A 21,199-nucleotide genomic window follows, 5' to 3' on the forward strand; every position below is an offset into this window, starting at 1 on the left:
CTCTCTCTCTCTCTCTCTCTCTCTCTCTCTCATTAAAGAAGGTACAAAAAATAGAAAAAAGAGGTCTCCTGTTCACTCTGTCTCCCCAGGTCATGACAGAGGACACTGGCAGCTAGACAGAAATATGGAGTATTCACTGACCATTTGCAACAGCCCCCAAATGAAGCTAACCATGCTGTTTATTATTGTCCTGAATCACACTTAAATATGCCCAATTCCCTGCATTGTTCCTACATTTCTCCTCACTTAGGGAGAGCATCATCCATCTTTCCCCAAGCCAGTTACTACATTTATCCTACATATATGCAAATGACTACAGAAAATCTATTCAAATTATGTAGACCAAGTAAATGGATGAATTTAAAAGAGAACGGAATAAAGGAAACAGAAAGCAAGACAAACTCCCAAGTTTATTTCAGCACCACAGCTAGGATCTAGGATCAACCTCACTGTACAGAAACAATGGATGGATAGACAATGTGGTGCACCTACACAGTAGAATGATAGACAGCGTAAAAAGGTGAACTCTTGCAATGGGTCAGATTGTATGATTGTATATGATCCTGAATGATACTAGTGAAATAAGCCAGACACAGACTCGGCGGAATCTCCCTCATACGATGAACCTGCAAGAGTCCAGCTCATAGGAATTGAGTATAAAATAATGGTCACAAGAGGAGGAGGAGACTGGGGTAGAAGGAAACATGGGTGTTCTCAGGCACTGAGTGACAGTCAAGTAGGATAACTAGGTTCTGGTATTCTGGTGAACAGTAGATATGGTAAATATGGTGAATAATATGCTTTCTATTTTCAAGCTCTTGGGAAGACTTTGGATATTTTTGTAACAGTGAACTCATACACGTTTGAGTTGAAAGTTGTTATACTTGATCACACAAGTATAACATAGGAGAACACTATACTGTAGCCTATAAACACATACAATACTGAGCTAATGGAAAATGAAATCAAGCTTAAAACTAACTAAAAAGGCCAGATACTGTCCCTGTGAAGATGTCTACAATAGCTAGAAGAATTACAGAGGTCTGGGTTCAGACAAACCAAAGGTCATCAAAGGATGGAATGTTACGGAGAACTGAAACAATGCTCACTGATATTGCTGGGGTTTTCTTTCCAAGAGTGGACTGAAGAAGTGTGTCATTCCTATTAATAAACGTTAGCACTAAGGCTGTAGCTAATTGGAAAAGCAGACATTTAGCATGTGTGATGCCTGAGTTTGACCCCCAGCACCACCAAAAGAAATGGAAAACCATTTTCAAAACATGGAATGTAAATGTGTCTCATAGGACAAGGATGGAAACACGTTCTTCTTCTCCGAAACAAGGAATTGAAAAGCATCATTTTGAATAGAGAAAATTTTGTTGAAATTTGTTTATCATGTTGTAATTTTGTGTGGTAAAACAGTTTTTCTCATGTTGCAATTTCTTATGATAAGCACAAAGAAGATTTACTCAATAAGGTACACCAGTAGACTCACTGGCATGTTGTTGGATAACCCCTTTTTCTTATATTTGCATGAGAAGAAACTGAACATTTATTTTCTTCACAAGATAACAAATTTGCCCTAGAAATAAATATTTGTCTGATTCTGTCATTTCTTATTTATGAAAAGAAAAATCATGGCTAGGCTTAAAAAAACTAAAACAATAGAAATAGCATAAAAGAAAAAGGGCTGCCCATTCCTGCATCACAAGCCTCGCAGTGGCAGCATGACTAGATCTACTGTGATGCTCTGTAGGTACCAACCGAAAAACTTCTAGTGAGGGAGACAGAAGGAAGTTTGGTGCCTTGCAAAAAATGAACTATAATACTTTTTGTAAATACTTTCGGAAGTGAATGTAATTAAATTTTATTTAACAAAAGAATCTTGTTGTGTGTTTACTGAAACTATAACAAGGGACTTTTCCATCTATCAATCACTTATCTATCTTCCTATGCACCTATCTATCAGAAGAGCCTGTCTAATTGCATATGTCTCTTTGGTTTGTAATGATAAACAAAACATGGGAGAATGGAGAAAAACCACTCCAGACTTGGAGTTGGGAGAGCAAATGCATGGTGTAGCTTATATATTAATCTGCTTGATACATCAGACACTGAAGCTCTAATTAATATACAGTGATCACATATAAAGAAGAAGGAACTAAGGAACTAGAAAGTTTCAACCTTCTATGGGTTTTGGGGGGTTTTTTTGGACATAAAATTTTTTGTCTCACTAATACATAGTGTGTGTGTGTGTGTGTGTGTGTGTGTGTGTGTGTGTGTGAGAGAGAGAGAGAGAGAGAGAGAGAGAGAGAGAGAGAGAGAATCCTAGAAAATGATACCTTTAGTGTCTCTCTTAAAGAGCAATCCATTTCATCATTAAGTTAAATGCATTAAACCCAACTGATCAACTGTAGGACTTCTGTTTTCAGTTTAATAAAAAGAATGTGGTTAAGTGACCCTTTAGACCAACAGTATAGAGAAATCTGGGAGAGTTGTTCATATGGTAAGTAGCTACTACCAATAATGCCACATCAGTGAATACCTTAGTGATGACCACCTTCTGTTGAGATCGCCAGAACCGGACCAACCTCTCACAGAGGTACAGGAACATGGGAGCCACTATCCATTTCCAAGTCTGTAATCACATCAAATACAAAAAGGACAAGTGTTAAGGGGGTGGTGACAGCTCGTGAGAGACTCAGAAGGAGCGAACGTTTTACAAGCCAGGTTAACCTTTGTAAGCTTGCTGAAACGTTTACTACTGATAAGAACTTTTTATAGGAGAGTCTATATGAAAATATCAAAAGTTAAGATGAACTGTTAAGCCAGTAAACAGCCACATTGGGGTTATATATTATATATTATATAATCTGCATCTGTAGTGTAAAACTTTCCAAAGAGAAACTTCCTGCAAGAATGAGATTTCCTCTCAATGTCAATACATGAACTTGGACTAAGCCTACAACAGAGCAAGGAAGGCTTCAGAACGTCTCATTTCAGCAATATGATATCTCTAATGAAACATTGCAATTTTTTCTATCAATTAGTCTGAGATTAATCTTTTTCAAGATGACAAATATTGTGCAAGATCTCAATATGTCTTCAATATGCAGGTAAATTCTAGGAGCTAGGCAATGCTTTTGCTACAGGGACACATATGAAAACTCTAAGACTTCTCTCTGAGTCTCTGGGCAGAATATGGAAATTGCTTCATAAAGTTGTAGGCTCTCTATAAACATTTAGGCCCAAATTAGAGCTATCCAATTTGACCAGTTGGATTCCTAACCTAATATCTGAAGTACCAAAAATGTAAAAGAAAACATCATGTAAATGGACTCTGAGGTAGAAATTAAGAGCATGTTTCCCATATGTCCTGGTTCATTTTGGTGGTGGTTGGTTGTTTCTTGTCAACTTGACACATGCTAAAGTTATTTTGGAAGAACTTCAATTGAGAAAATGCTTCTAGCCAACTCACACAGTAGACAAAAGTCGCTAGAACATCCTAATGGACATTTGTACCTGTTTCCTGAGACTGACAGTTACAACACTATAGCAGAAGCAATACAAGTACATACCATGGGAGGGTTTCCAGCGAACTTGGGTACTGGACACTCCTTGATTTTCCCCCATTCTTCGATTTTGTCTGCACAGAAATCTAAATTATGCTCTTTCAAACTTTCTGAAGTCTGTCCACGTACGATTCGTCTGGTAAATTTAAAAACAAAATAATTCCACATCACTTAATCACAAAACAATAAGCTGCTTGAGTATTGTAGGCTTTTGGGATCCAGGGTCTCACATATGCTAGGCAAGCACTGCAACAAGGACCTATATCCTCAACGCTGATCATGCACATATTGCAAATATCTTCATGGGAGCCCTGTGCTTTTTAACCAGCAACACCCCTTTTAAGTAGGTCAGGGAAGGAAATGAAAACGTGCGATCTTGAACAATAGAAAACTGTGCAGATGGTACAAAGACCATTGGCATCTAACATTATAGAGTGTGTCTTGGGTTACCAACATGTGCCTTGTTAAAGAGAGAATGTGCTTCTTTTCAATTGCCAATTTTGTGTATAAACACACAGAACCTAGAAAAATGGTAACTCTTAACAGTCTGGTTGTTAACCCAGGGGGTGCCTTTGTGCAAATTTGAAAAGGTTTCTCTATCTGTGAAGATACTTCTACAAGCCAATCATGTATCCAGCAGAAAGTAGACTCCCTTTCGTCTTTTATACAGGCATTGGTACATACTGGACAATACATATACAACCATGCAGAGTGGGTTTGAGGTAGCAGAGTGCTTTATTTGTAGATCCCTGACTTTTGTAGGCCAGGCATGCTGCATACCTGGAATCCCCACATGCTAAGGCAGAATGTGACTCTGACGATTCCAAGGATGCCTCATCTACATAATGAGAATATATCTGGAAAACATCTTCAAAATGGTATCTTTCTGGGAAAATTTGACCATCCTCACAGATATGAGTGCCAATACTGTATTCCTTAAAGTGCACAGAGCCTATTTAGTTCAGCTCAATAATTGTTAAGTAAACAGATGTTAGAATATTAGGCAATTCTGGGTTAGCACAAAATGGATTAAGTTATTTTACAGAATGCAAATGACATGGTCCTCAGAATATATTGATAGAAGAAACACGGATATCCATTTATAAACTTCAATTGCAATATCTATAATTTAACATATCATTTAGTATGTTCTGAAAATGGTTTAATTCAAGGCTATGACCCGTTTGTAAAACAGGGTCTCATTAAGTAGCCCTAGGTGGCCAGGAATCCACTGTTTAGACTAATCCCTTCCCATTCCTAGGTCTCCATGAAGAGACTGTCCTTGCTTTGGGTTGGCATGAGGAAAAATATTATCCACCAATTATCTCAGTTAACCTATGGAATAAGCTTGAAAAGCAAGTATTCTTTTGCAATTTTACATCAGGGTACTAAAACAGCATGATTTGTTGAAAATAATTCTGGTTTTGACCCAGATAGCCTTGACCTCAAATCTCAATCCTACGCTATCATACTTTGGTAGTCTTGGTAAAATTAACTTCTTTTGAAGTTCCTCCACCTGCAAACCAGGTATATTTCTTCACTAAAGGCTGAATTTAGTGCTCAATGGACGTGGCTTGTGGAAAAACGTCAAGTACAAAGCAGGAGTCTGAAAAATAGTAACTACGAAGTGTCTTGATTTCCTAGTTCATGTGGGGAATAAACTGGAAGCAGAGGGATTAGTGAAGGGGGGAGGGGAAGACATGTTTTCTCCTTTGAAGGATTCTCTGAGAGAGCTGGATTATGAGCAAGTTAATTGAAAGGCACTCTGCTGCTTTAGGAGACTCAGGAGATTCTCCATTCCTACAGACTTCTCAGTGCTTAGAAAGAGTTTCACAGCAGTGCAAATCAGGAAGTAGGTGAAGAACACACACAGAAGTTGGCCACAGTTGCTTTTTCCTCATCCTTCCTCTTTTCACTCTCAAGACTTGGTTACCCCTAGGTTACTTGGCTTGAGCTTTGCATATTCTCTTTCCCCTCCCCAGCGTTCCTGGAACTCAATACCCATCATGGAATGTTCCTGGGCTTGGCTTTTATGTGCAGGTTGTGTGAAAGAGTAGAAAACTGAAACTTGATCTTAAAGCAGACTTTTCCGAGCATAAAGTCAAGCACTGTGTGTCCTTATGAGAGTTTTCACCACAGCCCACTCAAAACTACCTGTTCTCTCGGCTACTCACCAGCATGGCGTGGCTTGGCCTGGCCCACATTTTACCATTTTAATCTTTGGGTTACACATCTACACATGAGATGGTTAAAAAAAAACAACAACAACATTGAATGTCAAGTTCTTAGAGCCAAACATAGAGCTTGGTAGAAGTCAATTACTTGTTATCATATTTGAAAATCTGAAAGCAATGCCTAGCTAGCATTCCTCCCCAGTTCCTGAGGTAGATAAGCAATGTGGTGGGCATCCAAGACAAAACCAATGCTTTCAATAAGGTATGGCCACGCAGAGTAGACCATCTTTCTTCTCTTTAGGCAGGAATATAGTGAGCAATCTACACAAATAGTGGCTTTGAGACGAACCATAGTCAGTGTGTTTTATATAAGAGGCATATATTTCAAGCTTATTTTAAATCACCCATTATGAATTGGATGGGAACAACAAGAAAGCAAAAACCATTGATGGTTTCTATTTTGACTGACCTCAGCTGTTCCCTACTGTGCCACTCCTTAGTCAATACATCTAGAAGGTGAACTCAAAAGTATTTGGCAATAAAGTTAGAAAACTCACTCTGCTCCATGGATGGCAAGACCGATGAAGAAGATCACAAAGAGATGGTGTGTATACCAGAACACTTCAAAGTAAGACCTCCGGATAGTTTTGGTAGAGGATGTGATGATCAGTATGAGACACAGTGTGATGACAATTCCTGTGATGCCAGCCAACCGAGTCACGGCCACATACAGGCCCCCTTCAGGGTTCTGGAAAATAGAAACACACGGGCTCAGAACTTCGGGAGTATCCATTTTAAAGCTGTTTTTATAAGGCATTTCCTGTCCCTTTGGCTATTGTAAACATATCTCTCAGAGAGATCTGGTGTTGGAATTTCCAAATTTAAACTATCTCACATTATTGGGAAGTTACAGATAAAGAAGAACATTCAGATGATTCTAGTGGAGTTCAACTATAAGGAACTTACCTAGTAAGAGATGTCTTCAGAGTGTCTCATGCTCTACCTCTTTGATTTGGAAAGGCTACAGTACATAGTTGGCCAATGAATTCTGATTACACATGCCACCTGAGGCTGGGTTCACTATGAGTAGACCCTTAGATGAGAGGTTTGGGGCAAATGACTTAGAGGGGGTTCCCAACAGAAACTTGTCAGTGAAGAAGGAACAGGTCAGAGAAGATGAAAAGTTAGGCAAGGGGAAACACACACAAACATCTCACAGGGACAGCTTTAAGTTGACCTCATAGATGGTCTCTCATTATGTCTACTTCCAGGAAACTGAAAATAAACATGGTAAAAAACATGTAGTCCCAGAGAACAGGTGCTCTAGAGCAGGCTGGGATGCACAGAGATGCACAGGGTCAGGACAAAGATATTCCTGCCCCCACTCTCTGGGAGATTTCACCCACTTTTTTTTTGTCTCCAATCTCAGAGAGTTCTATTAAAGATGAGAAATATCCACTCTGGCATCCACAAACCAATCTGAAAGTTAAGTTACACGTCATAGTTTGTACTGACTAAAGGAAAAGGAGTTGCATCCCAAAGCCTGCACTCATTGGTTATTTACCAAAGGGTTCTCAGGGAGCAGTAATTGTACAGACATTTTCACATTTCATCTCTGGACCAAGAGCTACTGGGAGCCTCAAGGCAGTCCCTAGAAGAGGAAGGGGCTTAAGCAATTGAAAAGGAAAACATTCTGGAGAAAGCACAGAGCCAGGAAAACTGACTCAAGAAAATCTGGACAGATCGTGACAGTGTCAGTTCAACTAAAACGTTCAATATATGTCATTGGGAAAACAGTGAACAATAGAAAGAAAAATTAGCCATGGTATGACAGAAACAAAAGCATGAGTCATGCCAACTTTTTTCATGTCAGTTTGAATGCAAACTTTTGGGCCAAATTAACATTCTTTGATTTACAGCTATTTTTGTAAACATGGGAAATGTGTTTGAAATTCAACTGAGGAACTCAACTGTCTCCCTAAGCCACTGGATTCATAAAAATGGCATGAGCTCCTGCCATGAGTATAAGAACAGGTGGGTAGGAGACATTTTTAACACTTATATTATGAACTATTAGCAAACTTTCTTTGGTGGCTTTTATGGATAAATTATAGGTTTACTTTTTCACTCAGGAAAACAAAGTCTTTGGTTTTAATAGCCTAGCAAACATCGGAATCAGAAAAGGGAGGCTTACCTTGATTTTTTCTCTAGCAAAATTGAGATACTCTTCATTGTCCTCATCTCCGATTTTAGAGAGTGCTACTGAGTATGGATCAGAAATCCCGATTCTGGCATTCACACACCACTCCACGTTGAACAGATGTGCAATGGTGTGAATGGCTGAAGAGGACAAGGAAGAGACACAAAGAGGGGAGAAGGGTGTACCACATCAGTGGAATCTAGGGTTCTGGCCACAGCCTCTGGCTCTCAAGAGAACCAAAGGGATGGGTCCTAGGATTCAGTAAACAAACTGGGCCCCAATAACCAGAGAAACAAGGCAGGTATAATAGGTCAGCTTCTTTCTGCCTGTGCTACTGTGGAAAAAAATCATACAGTCATTCTGGTATTGGTTCCCTCATTTGTAAAATGAAGGGGTTGAACTAACATTTAGGGAGAGCCAGCCAACCAATTTTTTTTAAGAGTGTACACTTGATAGATTCACAGCTTCCCTTCTTCTCTAATGTGTTTGTGCTCAACTGAGAAAAGCACCCATGTGATGTCTGAGTCATACCTCCATGGTATGTAGTAGTGGGCATAACTGAATTAATACAAACTGATGGTCATCAGCATGAATCTCTTAAGTTAAAAAGAAATTGCTCGACTAACTGGGCCACCTTGTCTGGCCTCAGTGAGAGAGGATCTGCCTAGTCCTGCAGTGACTGATGTGCCAGAGTGAGGGGATACCTAGTCAGGGCCTCCTCTCCTTCTCAGAGGAAAAGGGGAGGGGAATGGGCGAGAAGCTGTGAGAGGGAGGACTGAGAGGAGAGGGGAGAATAATATTGGGATACAAAGTGAATAAATTCATTTTTAAAAAAAGAAAGTGCATTCATTATTTCACTGTCACTTGCCTAGAGCATCCTAGGGGCCTGTTGTGACTTACAGTCACTCAGTCCCCCAATGAAACAAGCATGTTTAATATCAGCTCATCTAAAAGATAAGGGAACTAGGGCATCATTGGCTTTAGAACCTTGCCCAAGGTCAGCTAAGCCAAGAAGAAACTGAATTAAGAATCAAATCCAAGCTGTGTGGCACACATGTCTGCATTCTTACTGGTATAACATGCTAATTTCTAACAGGATGTTGTCACTCATTTCTTTTAAAGCTTTCATTTACCACAACTCAAAGTCTTGCAAAAACGTGGTAGAAGAATAGGGAGCCAGTAAAACACCTCTACACTCAGCTCATTTTCCTCAGTAAGACCTATACTCCCCACAGGCAGAGTAGAGGGCCTTTCTGCTCATTGCTATGCATGTCTAGTTTCTGGCAAATAACTTATGTAAGTGAATTCATGGAGATTGGGTAACAGGTCTAGGAACATTATTTCCTGCAACAACATCCCCATCACAATCGTGATGATAATATATAATACACTACATATAAATACACATTGTATGCAAACATAGGATGATACAGTAATAATCACTAAGGTATGCATGTGATAAGGATTTTCTGAAGATATTTTCAACTTATGGCTCATAGCTCTTCAGGCTTATTGCAAAATACACAAAGTCCACATCTGTAGCAAAGCATTTGTAGAATGAATAAAAATGTTTGTGTGTTCACTAGCAGACATATTTTTATACTAAAATAATAGGAAATGGTGAGGACAGGAGGACAGACTGTACAGCATATTTTAATTTTATTTATATAGGAAGACCCTATGATTAAAAAAAATATCCCACACTAAATATGAATCCTAACATCAGGGAAAAAAAAGTTTGAATGCTTTTGACCGAAACTCATCTGACCACAACCTAATGTATCTGCACACACGTATCCAAGAGCACTCTCTGCATTTCAAGTGTCTTCTAAAACTTACCAGTGTGAAGTGCTATCATCCAAGCTACCATCTTATGGAAGGTGAGGTTCCTGTCCAGTTGTCTTCGAATTCTGGTCGAGCAACACTTTGGATGGAGAGAAAAAGGAATGGTAGAAATTGTTCATGTGAACACTTTCTATGTCCCAGACAGTTGACATGTACGTCTCATAACCACTCTATAAAGATAGATTTCCATCCATTTGCTTGATGACAAGACTGAGGTAGTCATCCTCCCAGTTCTCACAGCCAGCTTAAGTCATATGTTTCCTGTTCTCATACTAGTGACATGAGGCCTTGTCTCAAATACATTTTTCACTGTCTAAAGTTTTGAATTTTGACAAAATATATTTCTAGTTTTAATATTTAATAAACAAGGTATCTAAAACTTCACGAAGAGTTGGCCTGTGGTCACATTTCTAGGAATCTGGTGGGGACAAAGACGAGTGAACAATTCTAGAACAAGTGAATACGTCTTTGCACAGTTGCTCATATGCAGACTAGGAAGGGGGAAATGGGCTCACATGCTCAGTTAGGCTACAAGCATTACAAGGAAGATCATTGTCATATATTAATAATGATGATGATGAAAGGAAACCCATAAGGATTCCAGATAGAGGAGGAAAGTGGCCTGTGTCATCCAGATAATTTACTTATCACTTAATGCAATAATACATGTATTCTTGTCTGTGTTATAGACAAAAAAATTAAAACTTCACTTTGTCTGGGATTCCAGTCTATTGTCTATCAAAAAGTCTATGCCCCTTTCCACGAAGTCAGATGCAAGGACACCATCATTAGTGTTCTAAGTGTCTCAAAATCAGACTTAAGAATTGAAGTATTGGGATCCTTAGTGGACAGTGGTCAGAGAAGGTGAAGGTAGATGAACAGGGACTAGAAGGGCAATTAACTAATCCCATTATCATTCAGCTACCACTGTCCTTTAACAGCGGGCTCATTCAGACCAGCAAACTACTTTACAGGTTTAAGGAAATAGCCTCCTGTTTCTTAACTGCCACGTTCCTCCAGTTTTAAAAAGTCCTTTTGGTAGGCAGAATTCTGGAAAGACTTGTGCAATCTTTTCCCCTTGAGTTTGGATGGGACCTGTGTGGATGACATGTGGTTTTGTTATACTGTGTGATGAGGTGGATTCTGCAGATGTAAAGACCAAATTTGATTTAAAGACGGAGGTTTTCCCCCTTGGGTGATCTGAGACTATTACATAAAATCTAGAAGTCCAAAATAGAGGAAGTCAGAGATTTGAAATACAAAAAGAATTTAAGGTACTGTTGCTGTCTGGAAGATGGGGTCAGGTACATGGGAGGGAGGTGTGGGATCCGAAAGTGGCCTTGAGATGACTGCTAACTAGGAAAGAGGGACCACAGACCTGCAACTATAATGCATAGATTTTTTGAAGAAGGAGCCTGGAAGAGGTTTTGTGTTTGTTTGGTTGTTGTTTTGTTCGTTCGTTCGTTTGTTTGTTTCATTTCATTGTACAGAACTGATAATGGAACCCAAGGCCTTGTGCATGCTAGAAAGATACTGTGTCTCTGAACCTAGACTTTCAGAAGGCTTGTAGTTTTCTCTCAGTCTCACAGAAAGCAGAACCTCTCTGCTTTACACAACTTTCATTTTGCAAATGAGGCTTGTACTAAACCAATGAATTTGTGGCAATTTGTTGCACAGAAGTTACAATTATTAGTATCCATCTGGGTAAATTGTTTTGGACTCTTAAGAATCATAGGGTGGACCAGGCGGTGAGCAGTGGTGGTGCACACCTTTAATTCTAGCACTCAGGAAGCAGAGGCAGGCAGATCTCTGTGTTCGAGGCCAGCCTGGTCTACAGAGTGAGTTCTAGGACAGCCAGGGCTATACAGAGAAACTCCATCTCAAAACAAAACAAAAACAAAAAGAATCACAGTAAGGGAGTTAATATAGTTTGTTGAAAGCAGTGATGAATTATTACATTTGAAAGTAAGTTTTGCCTTTACATGTATCTATCTATACATGGTGAGTCACAGATCTACCACATAACTATAGGACATGTTTCTCACCCATTTAATCATCAAAGCTCTTTTCTAGGAGACATGTATTCATTGAGAGAGATTTTATATTAGAGTAAGATGTTATATTGCATCATTGTGTACATAAGTTCTCAACTACCGTAGCCTGGCTCTCCAGCTAGAGAGCAAGCATCCTGAACAAAGATTAACATGCTACTTACTTTCAAAAGTGTCCTTTATTAATTACTTGGTCATACAAATGGACCACACTTTCACTGCCTTGGAAATAAGATCACTAAGCCTGCCGCATTCGCTGTTGCATATTTTCTATTTTGTTGAAGGAGGGGTGGAGGAAGAAATCCACTAGCTCCTGCATCATCACAAATTTGACAATAAGTAGCATGACTTTGTTAGGCATCACCTCAGTCCTATCTTTATCACTATCGCTAGCATCGATCAAATTTGAGAAATAATAGATGTTGAGGCCCCTTACAAATCTCTGATGCAAACACTTAGAAAAAAATAATAAATTCAGTGTCAGAAGAGTGGAGTGATCTGATTAGGTAACACAGTACCCGTTCAGAGATAACCATCATGGCTTTAGATCTAGTGAACGCAAAGCACAGTTTTTTATCCAGAGGAGAAACTAATAAGCCAGAACAACAGGTCCCACCAGGGCAGCAATCCTTCATTTTTCTTAAGTGCTTTTTTATCCCTTATGTGGTCAGGAATGGTGAAGAAGGCATGCTGATACTAAGCTTTTAAGAAAATGATCTCCTCGACACTTCCTGAAAATGGGGCAGGGGGATCAGCTGGTAAGGTTTGAAGGATGGCCTTCAAAGAGACTTCTTGGATTCCCAGGGCCCTTTCTGTTCCTCCTTAGCCTACAGATAGCATGTGTGTGCTTTGACTCACCTCTGAGTTTTTACCAGCCAACTCCCAAATAGCCAAGCTCTCATCACCCCTTAGAGCTTCCTCCGGGAACCATCCCACTGCTATTGTCCACTGACTCCTAAACGGAAGTTTCTCTCTTACTGTCACAAAGAGCCTTGCCCAACTTCAATCAACTATCATTCTAATGCAAGGGCAATTGTTGGGACATCTTGGCAAATTTCTATGCTATATTGAAACTGAGTTTCAAAATAATGAAAAGTGGAAGTAAAATGAATTACATAGTTAATAGGGTATACTGTGGGCTTTTGTAACTCCATCATATGTATACTTGGTCTTACAGGGCTTGCCTTGTGTATTTAGAAACAATTTAGGTGAAATGGCAAGAGCTAGGCTTACATCTACCTACAAAACTCAGACAAAGAATCTGACAGAAACATCTGCACATGGTGGCAGTAAAAATGTGTGATAAATCTGAAGAATGCCACTTTGCATGGAGCTCCTTATAAGTTGGAGATCTCATACTTAGTCTATATCCCTTCCACAAAACTCTAAGCTCCTTAAGTTTGTGGCCACTCATTCATCCTCACGCTGTGTCTCCAGTTAATGAGGACACAGACAGACCTCTAAACGGGGACCACTCAATGATTGATAATTTAATTAAAATTAATTAGTATATTTTGCTAAAGGTATACCTATTCATTCCCTTTTTTTTCCCCAACACTGGGGATGGAATTTAAGGCCTTTCACACTTGGCACGGTCTTCACTGCTGAGCTACAGCCCTACCTAGGAGAGTATATTTATGTTTAAATTTGCGTTATTTGGCCTCCCTCCCTGTTTTTTTTTAAAGCACAAGCCTCCCTAGGAGGCCACATGGTTAGAGGCAGAGCCAAACAGGCAGAAGAGGCCGTCTGATCCTGAGACTGTAGAAGACAAAAGGCCTTTTCACCTTTCTGTTTGATTCTGATCTGAAGATTAGAACTGTCACAAGTTAAAGTTGTTTCTACACATCGAGCTGAGGTTATTAAAAGTTCAGCAGGTGGTTCTGCATTCTCAGGCCTAGACTCTTCTCACAGTTGTTGTTTGGTTGGTTGCTTGGTTGGTTAGGTTTTGGGTTTTCTGTTTTGTTTTGTTGTTGTTTGTTTAGTTGGTTTGTTTTGTTTTTGGAGGAGGGTAAGGTTACACAGCCAGAGGGCATTTTTCCCTCCAGGTAAACAGAAGGTTTCAGAACCAGAGTCTACAGGATTCAGGTCTCTAAAATGGAACCGAAATTCTATGGCTGTTTAGTTAGCATAATGTTCCATTAACTAGTTCTTAAGTTATTATAGCCTGATCATTGCTAGATTCGGTTACTTAGCAGGTTCAAATACGCATATTAAACAGAGCCATGGGGACAGTTCAAGGTGTTTAGTTGATACATACAAAAGCAAAATGGCCCGGCTTTGGATCCCAATACTCCTACTTGTGTGCCCACCTCACATCCTTGACATGAGTTCCATTGAGCTTTGGTGAGCTTCAGCTGTCACAATTTCCAACACTAGTCCCAACATACTCACTCATTTAAATCCCAATCAGAAAAAGTAGTTTCATTTGCAAAGTCCATCTTTCATATTGCCAACCTCAGAAGAAAGAGCATGCCATACCGGGAGCAGATCGTTGATTTTGGGGGAGAGGAAATGGGAAGAATAACAGAAGTGGTGGTGCAAAGGTACCAGGAGCAATTCGAGGGGAAGGAGAGTATAAATGGAGATGGAGGGCAGAGAGATAAGAAGAGGTGGTGGGGAGGCTCATCAACCAGAACTACGTAGGTACAAAAATGCCCTAAGAGGAAACATTATTTTGTGTGCTAATTTAAATAAATAGATAAAGTGGGGGAATTGTTCTGTGTGAAGATGTATCTGGTTACAGAGCTTGGCTTTTCCCTAATTTACTACTCCTATTAAAGATTCTCATGAGGGTCATCACTCGTGGGCTACAAGATGCTCCAAAGCTGATATTTTATATGTGCTGCTTATGGGACGTGACCATTCAAGACAATGCAACTCCGGGTTATGGGGTAACAAGGATTTCTTAACTGACCACCTCGGTGAGAACACTGCCTGTTTTTCAGGCTTTACTTCCTCTAAATAACAAGTATTCGCACAGGGATAGGGAGATTGTTTTTTTTTAAGTACCCAAATCATGTGTCCAAAAAAAAAAAAAAAACCAAAAAGATATTGCACAATGGTGTCATTAGCAAGCCTTCATCTGCTTCTTGTATTATTTCAAAGATGGGTAGCCTGGTAGACAGCCTTTCAATCCAGTGAGATTTCATCTCCATGGATTCTTCAGTAGATTCTTTAGAAAGCCTTCTGATGAATGGCTAACATCAAGCACTATGATTGGCTGTTGCCTGGGTTTGCAGGGCATAACTGTGACACATCAAACTGACTTAAATAAAGGAGCTTTATCAAAGTATTTTCCAGAGACAAGGGACCTGGCTCTTTCCAGAGAATCTTAAAGGGTTTGTCAACATTCATCCTTTGGTTTTGTTTGTTTGATCTGTTGTTTTGCTGCTGAACAAAGAGACTCTAACATTTGGTTCAACGATTTATGGATTTGCAGGGATGGAGGTGGGTTCCGAACCTCCTGTATTCTAAGTTAATGCTGTACTACTGAGAGACAGCCCCCTTCTTCCCAAGTCTTCATGTAAACTGAGACTCCTGAGAGTGGAGTTTAAGGACTATGTTTAAGATAAAATGGTATTTTATACAGTGGTGGGTAATATCAAAGTCTAATTGCTGTCCACTCGTCCCATTTGAGCAAGCTGAGTGCTGGCTGTTTTTAAACAAACTCATTTTTAGATTAATAGAAATTGTATGACTAGGGAAAGCAGAGCAAAGTGAAAGGCCAAGTTGTACCTGAGACTGACAAATTACTACAGATATTTGGTCATTGTCAAACGAAGTATTACTTCTTTAGCAGTACATTTAACTTTCTGGTTTTCCCAGCAAAATCCTTGCTTTCTTCTCCAGGGTTATCTGAGACATTTGCCCACTAAAATTACTGTACTCTCATGGAAAAATAGTTTGCTTTCCATTTTCCTTTAAAAGCGATTTTAACTTAAATACTGTAGAATTTTAGGAAAGAGAAAGACAGATGGAGGAGTGGGTGGACATGTTTGTGTGGTAGCCAGAGGTCAATGTCAAGTGTCTCTCTCTATTGTTCTCCATCTTATTTTTGAAGCAAAAACTCTCACTGAATCTGAAGCTCACCAACTCTGCAGAACTAGCTCTCCATTAAACTCCAGGATGCAGGGGGCACCAACCCTATATTTTTCAGGAATAGCAACACATCCAAAGTGAAGCAATGACTTGCTGATATTAGGTTTTAAAGACTAGTTACACAGAAATATAGCCTAACCAAGCTCAGGTTGCTACATGTCCTTGGCTTGAGTGACATATTCAACCTGTCCAATTCTGTGCACTGTTTCTATATTTCTTCCTATTGAAGAAGTGGCTCATCCCTCCTTCTCTCAAGCCAGATAGAAGCTGACTATGTCCATCTTCATTTTCCAAGTACATAAATGCTCATAGAAGCTAAAGGAAAACAATCTAGCCACCAACTCATACATTGGCTATCTATCCTTTGCTTTTCTTTTGGTGTTGACAATTCAACCCATAGCCTCATGCATGGTTGGCAGGCACTATATCATTGAGTTGCATCTCCTGCCCAATAAATTTAAATAGAACGCAGTAAAAGTTGATACAGCAAGTATTATATTATTTCTCATTTTTTTGAGAATAAGATTTTCTCACCATCTTCTATGGTTTTGCCCATGCTATCTTCTTCATATATAATACTTTTTCGATTTCATCAGCAAAGTCTAGATGTTGATTAATCCTCACCTGCCCATTGTCAGGCTACTTTCTCTCCAAGACCTTATTTTATGGGACTCACCATAGTTTGCTCTGTACCACATTTATTTGAACATGTGTGCTAAATAAGTATCAATAGCTTAATTTTCATCTTCATATAATGTTACCAGTAAAAAAATATACAGAATCCTACAGTTTAAAAATACTTTATGTACATCAATGTGCTCATTCGTTTATATGAAGGCAAAGGGGACTGTGGACACATAGAAAGCTCTGAAATCTAATCCCATGGAGCTAGCAATTCTTTGCTTTTCTTTCTTTTTGGTTTTTTTCTTTTTAAACAGGATCTCACTATGTAGCAGAAGCTGGCCTAAAACTCACTATGTAGCCTGGGATGGTCCCAAATATAAGATACGTCTGTCTCAGGCTCCTCATTGTTGGAATTATAGGCATGTGCCAACACAGGAGTAAACTATTCCTAATTATATTTTCTTATAGTATGTTGTTTTGTGAAGTGATTGAATTTGCTTGAGATGTTATACAGAAAATATTTTCTCTGACATGATATTAAAAACATTCTAGAACTCTTAGTCCCTAAATGTCATACATTTGGTTCATAAACCCCTATGCATGTATATTTACTTCATTACTATTACTGGTATATAGTTTGTTTAGCTACTTTTAAATTTTCCAAGTTAAATAATGTTCCAGAAAACTCTGCCCTCAAATAGTATAATATACGTATGCATGTATGTATGTATGTATGTATGCATGCATATAAGTAGATGCTGATGAAGATGTACATGATGTATATCAGAGCATATGACATGAAGTAGCTCATGAATATTCTACAGAAGATGAGCTTCACAGAACATTACTTGGCTTTTCCTTGGAAAGAGCATTTGGTGTGATGTGTTTAACAATTTGACAGTAGAAAGAATGTTTGCTCTTACCGCACTGGAACCCCTGAGGAACGAGAGCAGATTCCGACACACTGGCAACAAGATCAGCATGCAGTTGAAATTCAGGCAGGCCGCAGGTGCCCGGGCCAGAGCCAGTGCTGACTAGAGGAGAGAGGGGAGGAGCAGAGAGGCTGGTGAGCAGAATACTGGTACTCCTCTTCCCTGGAGTCTCACCATGGGACCCTAAAAACCTCTTCTAAGAGATCAGGAAAGAAATTTCATTCACAGCAGAGGAGAATCTCTTAGGAGCTACTTGTATGTTGTGTGGTAAGCCTTTTTTTTACCCCAAGTCAATATTTTAAGTTTCAAACCTGAGAAGTGGGATAATGTTTACTTTGAGTTCTTGTTTATTCACCTCCCAGACCACAGTTTTTAAATTTTCCTATGCATGCCTTGTCACAGATCTATCTTTTCACCCCGTTCTCCATCAGAGATTATCAGGTGTCTCCAATATTTGCATTGCTGTCTGTCTTATTCCCCCGGAGACAAGGTCTCACCTTGAACTGGGAGCTCATTGTCTTTTGTTTAGTCGGTGTTCGGCAAGCTCTAGGGATCCTAGTGTCCCAACTACTCGCAGTAGTGGAGTTATAGGTGCATGTGGCCACACTTGAGTTTTTACATGCAAGCTGGGGATCTAAAGTCTTGTCCTCAAGCTTGTGTAGCAAGAATTCCTGCTCGTTGAGCCTCCTCCAGCCCACGTCTTATATACATTTTAAAGTAAGTGGCATGCTTACTTCCTTCTAAAGCTCTAAGCCCGTACACCATTAAAATGAGGTCAGTAGCAAAACTAGATCTTTGATTTGAAACAAGGTCCCCTTAGCACTTAGACCTTAACTGTAACTTAAGTTGGTATGGTGTAATACTTGGGCAAAATTGGTTTAGCAATATCAAAAGATGTTACCTATTATACAGAGAAAACAGACCAGTAATAATGCATTAGAGACCATTTTAATAATGTCATGATTGTTTGATATGACTTATACATATGATTATAACATACTATTAATGTAACAAATGATGTATTCCAAATGATACGAACCACCAAACTTTAGGAAAAAAAATACAGAAAATGTCAATTGTCACAGCAGCGTCACCCCTGTACAAATGGCTCCCAGTAGGCTGTCCATTCTAGAGATTCCTATGTTAAGCTAAGCACATATTGGTGGATAGGGATGTGGCTAGGACCCTTTGCCATACTTCAGCTTGTTACACTGGCAGGCCACAAGAGATTCTTGCCAAAAAACTTGCAATTGGGGCAAAAAGCTGGTGGTGTTGTCTTAGTTGTTCAGAAGATTTGTTCAAAGTCTTAAAAAGGAAGACGTATGAGTACAACTGACTGCTAGTGTGAGCTGGCCAAGACCGTGTGAGGCAGAAGTTATACTCACCCCAAGGAGTTTTCGAGTATAATTATACTTAGGCTCATCATCATAAACCTTGTAGTACTTGACAAAGAGGAAGACGTTCAGCCCCAACCACACCAGCTGCACAAACAGAAAAAGTTGTATGAGGTGTCTCTCTCTCAATAGGTAGGTTCCCTATGAGACTGGAGGCAAAGGAAGGACAGGACTTCCCCAAGTTCAGACTCTAACATATGTCTGGGTGCACCCAGCTCAGTGCCAGCTCTTTCCTATTCCAGTACCTCTACACTTTTCAGGAACTGACTTTACCTTCCTTCATTGTTTTGTAAAATTGCTTCACTACGTGGTCAACATGCTGAATTAATATCAATCTGTCTCGTCTCTTTTCTCTTTCCTCTTCTTTTCATCTTAACTTCAGACAGGTACCAGCAATTGAAGAGTAAAGAGCAGATGGAAATAAAGTATTCCTCTTGTTTCCTGACCTGTAGGGACTTGAACTCAGTGCTCACAGCACACGCAACTTGCTATTCTGTTGGATGAGTTTTCCTTAATTTTTAAAGGAGGGGGTATTGAGCATGGGCAAGGGGTGAAGGCCATGGAATTTAAAAATAAAATAAATGCTCTAGGTTTTAAGTTCACATTTGATCCCAACAGCAACCTTATCAAGGAATGATACCGCTCAGTCTTCTACTTCACTTTCATAGTGGTTTTCCTTAAATAGTAAATTATCTGTTGTTAATATTAACTATTGAACACCCATGGATGCTTCCTAACAGTCTCTCTTTACAAAGAAGGTTGCTACAGAAACTCCATTTCTTCCATTGCTATGCTCCCTAACTCTGTTTCTAAGCCATGTTTTACTTTCATGTATATGCATAGATAATTTAAAAGATCACTTTCTGAGGAAACTGTAATTAGAATGAAAGAGTTCAGCTTGTTCCTTAGCTGAGTAACCTGCTCTTAAAATGGAAGCAAGGACTCAAGACTAGAGCTCCCAGTCTTCACACTTCTATATTGCATTAGCATGTTGGTGTGAACTAGGTTCCAATAAACTAGTTATTGTTTTCATTTTAACCATGCTAATACTTTATTAATATCTCCAGAATTCATACTCTGTGCATTACTCGGTTAATCTTTACAAAACTTCCATTTATAAGTAATTTTTAATCTCATGTTTCATGAGCTGTTTACTAAGAATATTTAGATAGCACATTTCTTCCTATTTCACTCATCCATAGTTGCTTTGCTGAGAACACTAACTTAAGAGTTCAGAACAGAAATCAATTTGCTATAACCTCTTAAAATTATTTCTTATATACAGTTTCATATTATATACATACTTTATATGAAGATAAATACATATAATACACGTACTGCAAAAGTATGAGACAAGATAGTTTATTTCAATTCTTTTACCTCAATTTGATGTAAAATTCACAAGTAACTCCAATTCAGACTGCATAGAAAAAATGTACATTATTTTTTAAAGAAACTGGAGAAGTTTGATTATTTTGGTGTTATGATTGAAATAAAGCCAACTTTCCTATCTAAGAAATCCATAAGAATAAATGTTACTCAGAAAATAGTAGAGTTTTAATTGACCATTTAATGTAGTTAACATAAAAGGTGAGGAAACTTACCTTTGAGTAATTGAAAAAGATCCTCACAATTAGAGATCTTTAGTATGACGTATGTTTTATTCTCTGTTAAATGCTGGCTAACTTCATAGTCGTAGGAACTCAGAAATAAACTATGAAAATGAGAGTTGCTGATGCATATTTTTAATTAAGAAGCTTGCGATGGGAGAATGAACTGAGTCTACCTACACACAGATATCTGTTCACAGAATAAGTACATTTCTTAAGCACACAACAATAATAAAAGCCATTGCTCTATTTTAGCTTCCAAGAGAGCTCCGACATATCAAAAAATATAAGTTAGCTGCTTTTGGTACTTACAATGACAAAGATGGAGAGTCCCTCATTCACAGCCCAGTTCCCCATGTTAGCAAAGGTTAAGTGTGCTGGCTCTGCCTTTCTTCTCTACTGTGCTTCTTCTTCTCATGAGGAAATGAAAACAGCAGCCTTGGGGCAATATGTTTCCTTTTCTATTATCAGAAATTAGCTAATCATTGGCCAACTGACAGGCTGTTTCCATAACAAATTTAAATCTTCAAACCACACAAAAACTACAGAAAGAAAAAAGATCTTGTGATTCAGTCACAAGTAAATACACTGGAAAATGAAACCTATTGCTACAACTAAGAGATTATTTGTCAAATTTTAAAACTTGTTTTATTATTTATCAGATTATTAGTGTAGTTTGTGGACGTATTGCAGACAGTG

General features: G+C 38.9%; 1 protein-coding gene across 1 annotated transcript in view; it reads right to left on the reverse strand.

Moving 5' to 3' along the window:
• The window catches only part of LOC114629562 (cytochrome b-245 heavy chain), a 31,633-nt gene extending 10,716 nt beyond the window's left edge, over positions 1 to 20,917 (reverse strand). The window contains exons 1-8 of the mRNA XM_028777606.1: positions 20,813 to 20,917; positions 18,882 to 18,977; positions 17,488 to 17,598; positions 9,786 to 9,870; positions 7,941 to 8,086; positions 6,304 to 6,494; positions 3,579 to 3,708; positions 2,546 to 2,638 (exon numbers count right to left, since the gene is read on the reverse strand). Of these exons, the coding sequence (XP_028633439.1) occupies positions 2,546 to 2,638; positions 3,579 to 3,708; positions 6,304 to 6,494; positions 7,941 to 8,086; positions 9,786 to 9,870; positions 17,488 to 17,598; positions 18,882 to 18,977; positions 20,813 to 20,857 (897 nt within the window). The 5' untranslated portion in view covers positions 20,858 to 20,917. The remainder of the gene's footprint in view (positions 1 to 2,545; positions 2,639 to 3,578; positions 3,709 to 6,303; positions 6,495 to 7,940; positions 8,087 to 9,785; positions 9,871 to 17,487; positions 17,599 to 18,881; positions 18,978 to 20,812) is intronic.
• Between the last annotated feature and the right edge of the window lie 282 nt (positions 20,918 to 21,199).

The sequence above is a fragment of the Grammomys surdaster genome, unplaced genomic scaffold (genome assembly GCF_004785775.1).
Source record: "Grammomys surdaster isolate TR1022 unplaced genomic scaffold, NIH_TR_1.0 312, whole genome shotgun sequence".
In the NCBI taxonomy this organism is placed as follows: domain Eukaryota; kingdom Metazoa; phylum Chordata; class Mammalia; order Rodentia; family Muridae; genus Grammomys; species Grammomys surdaster.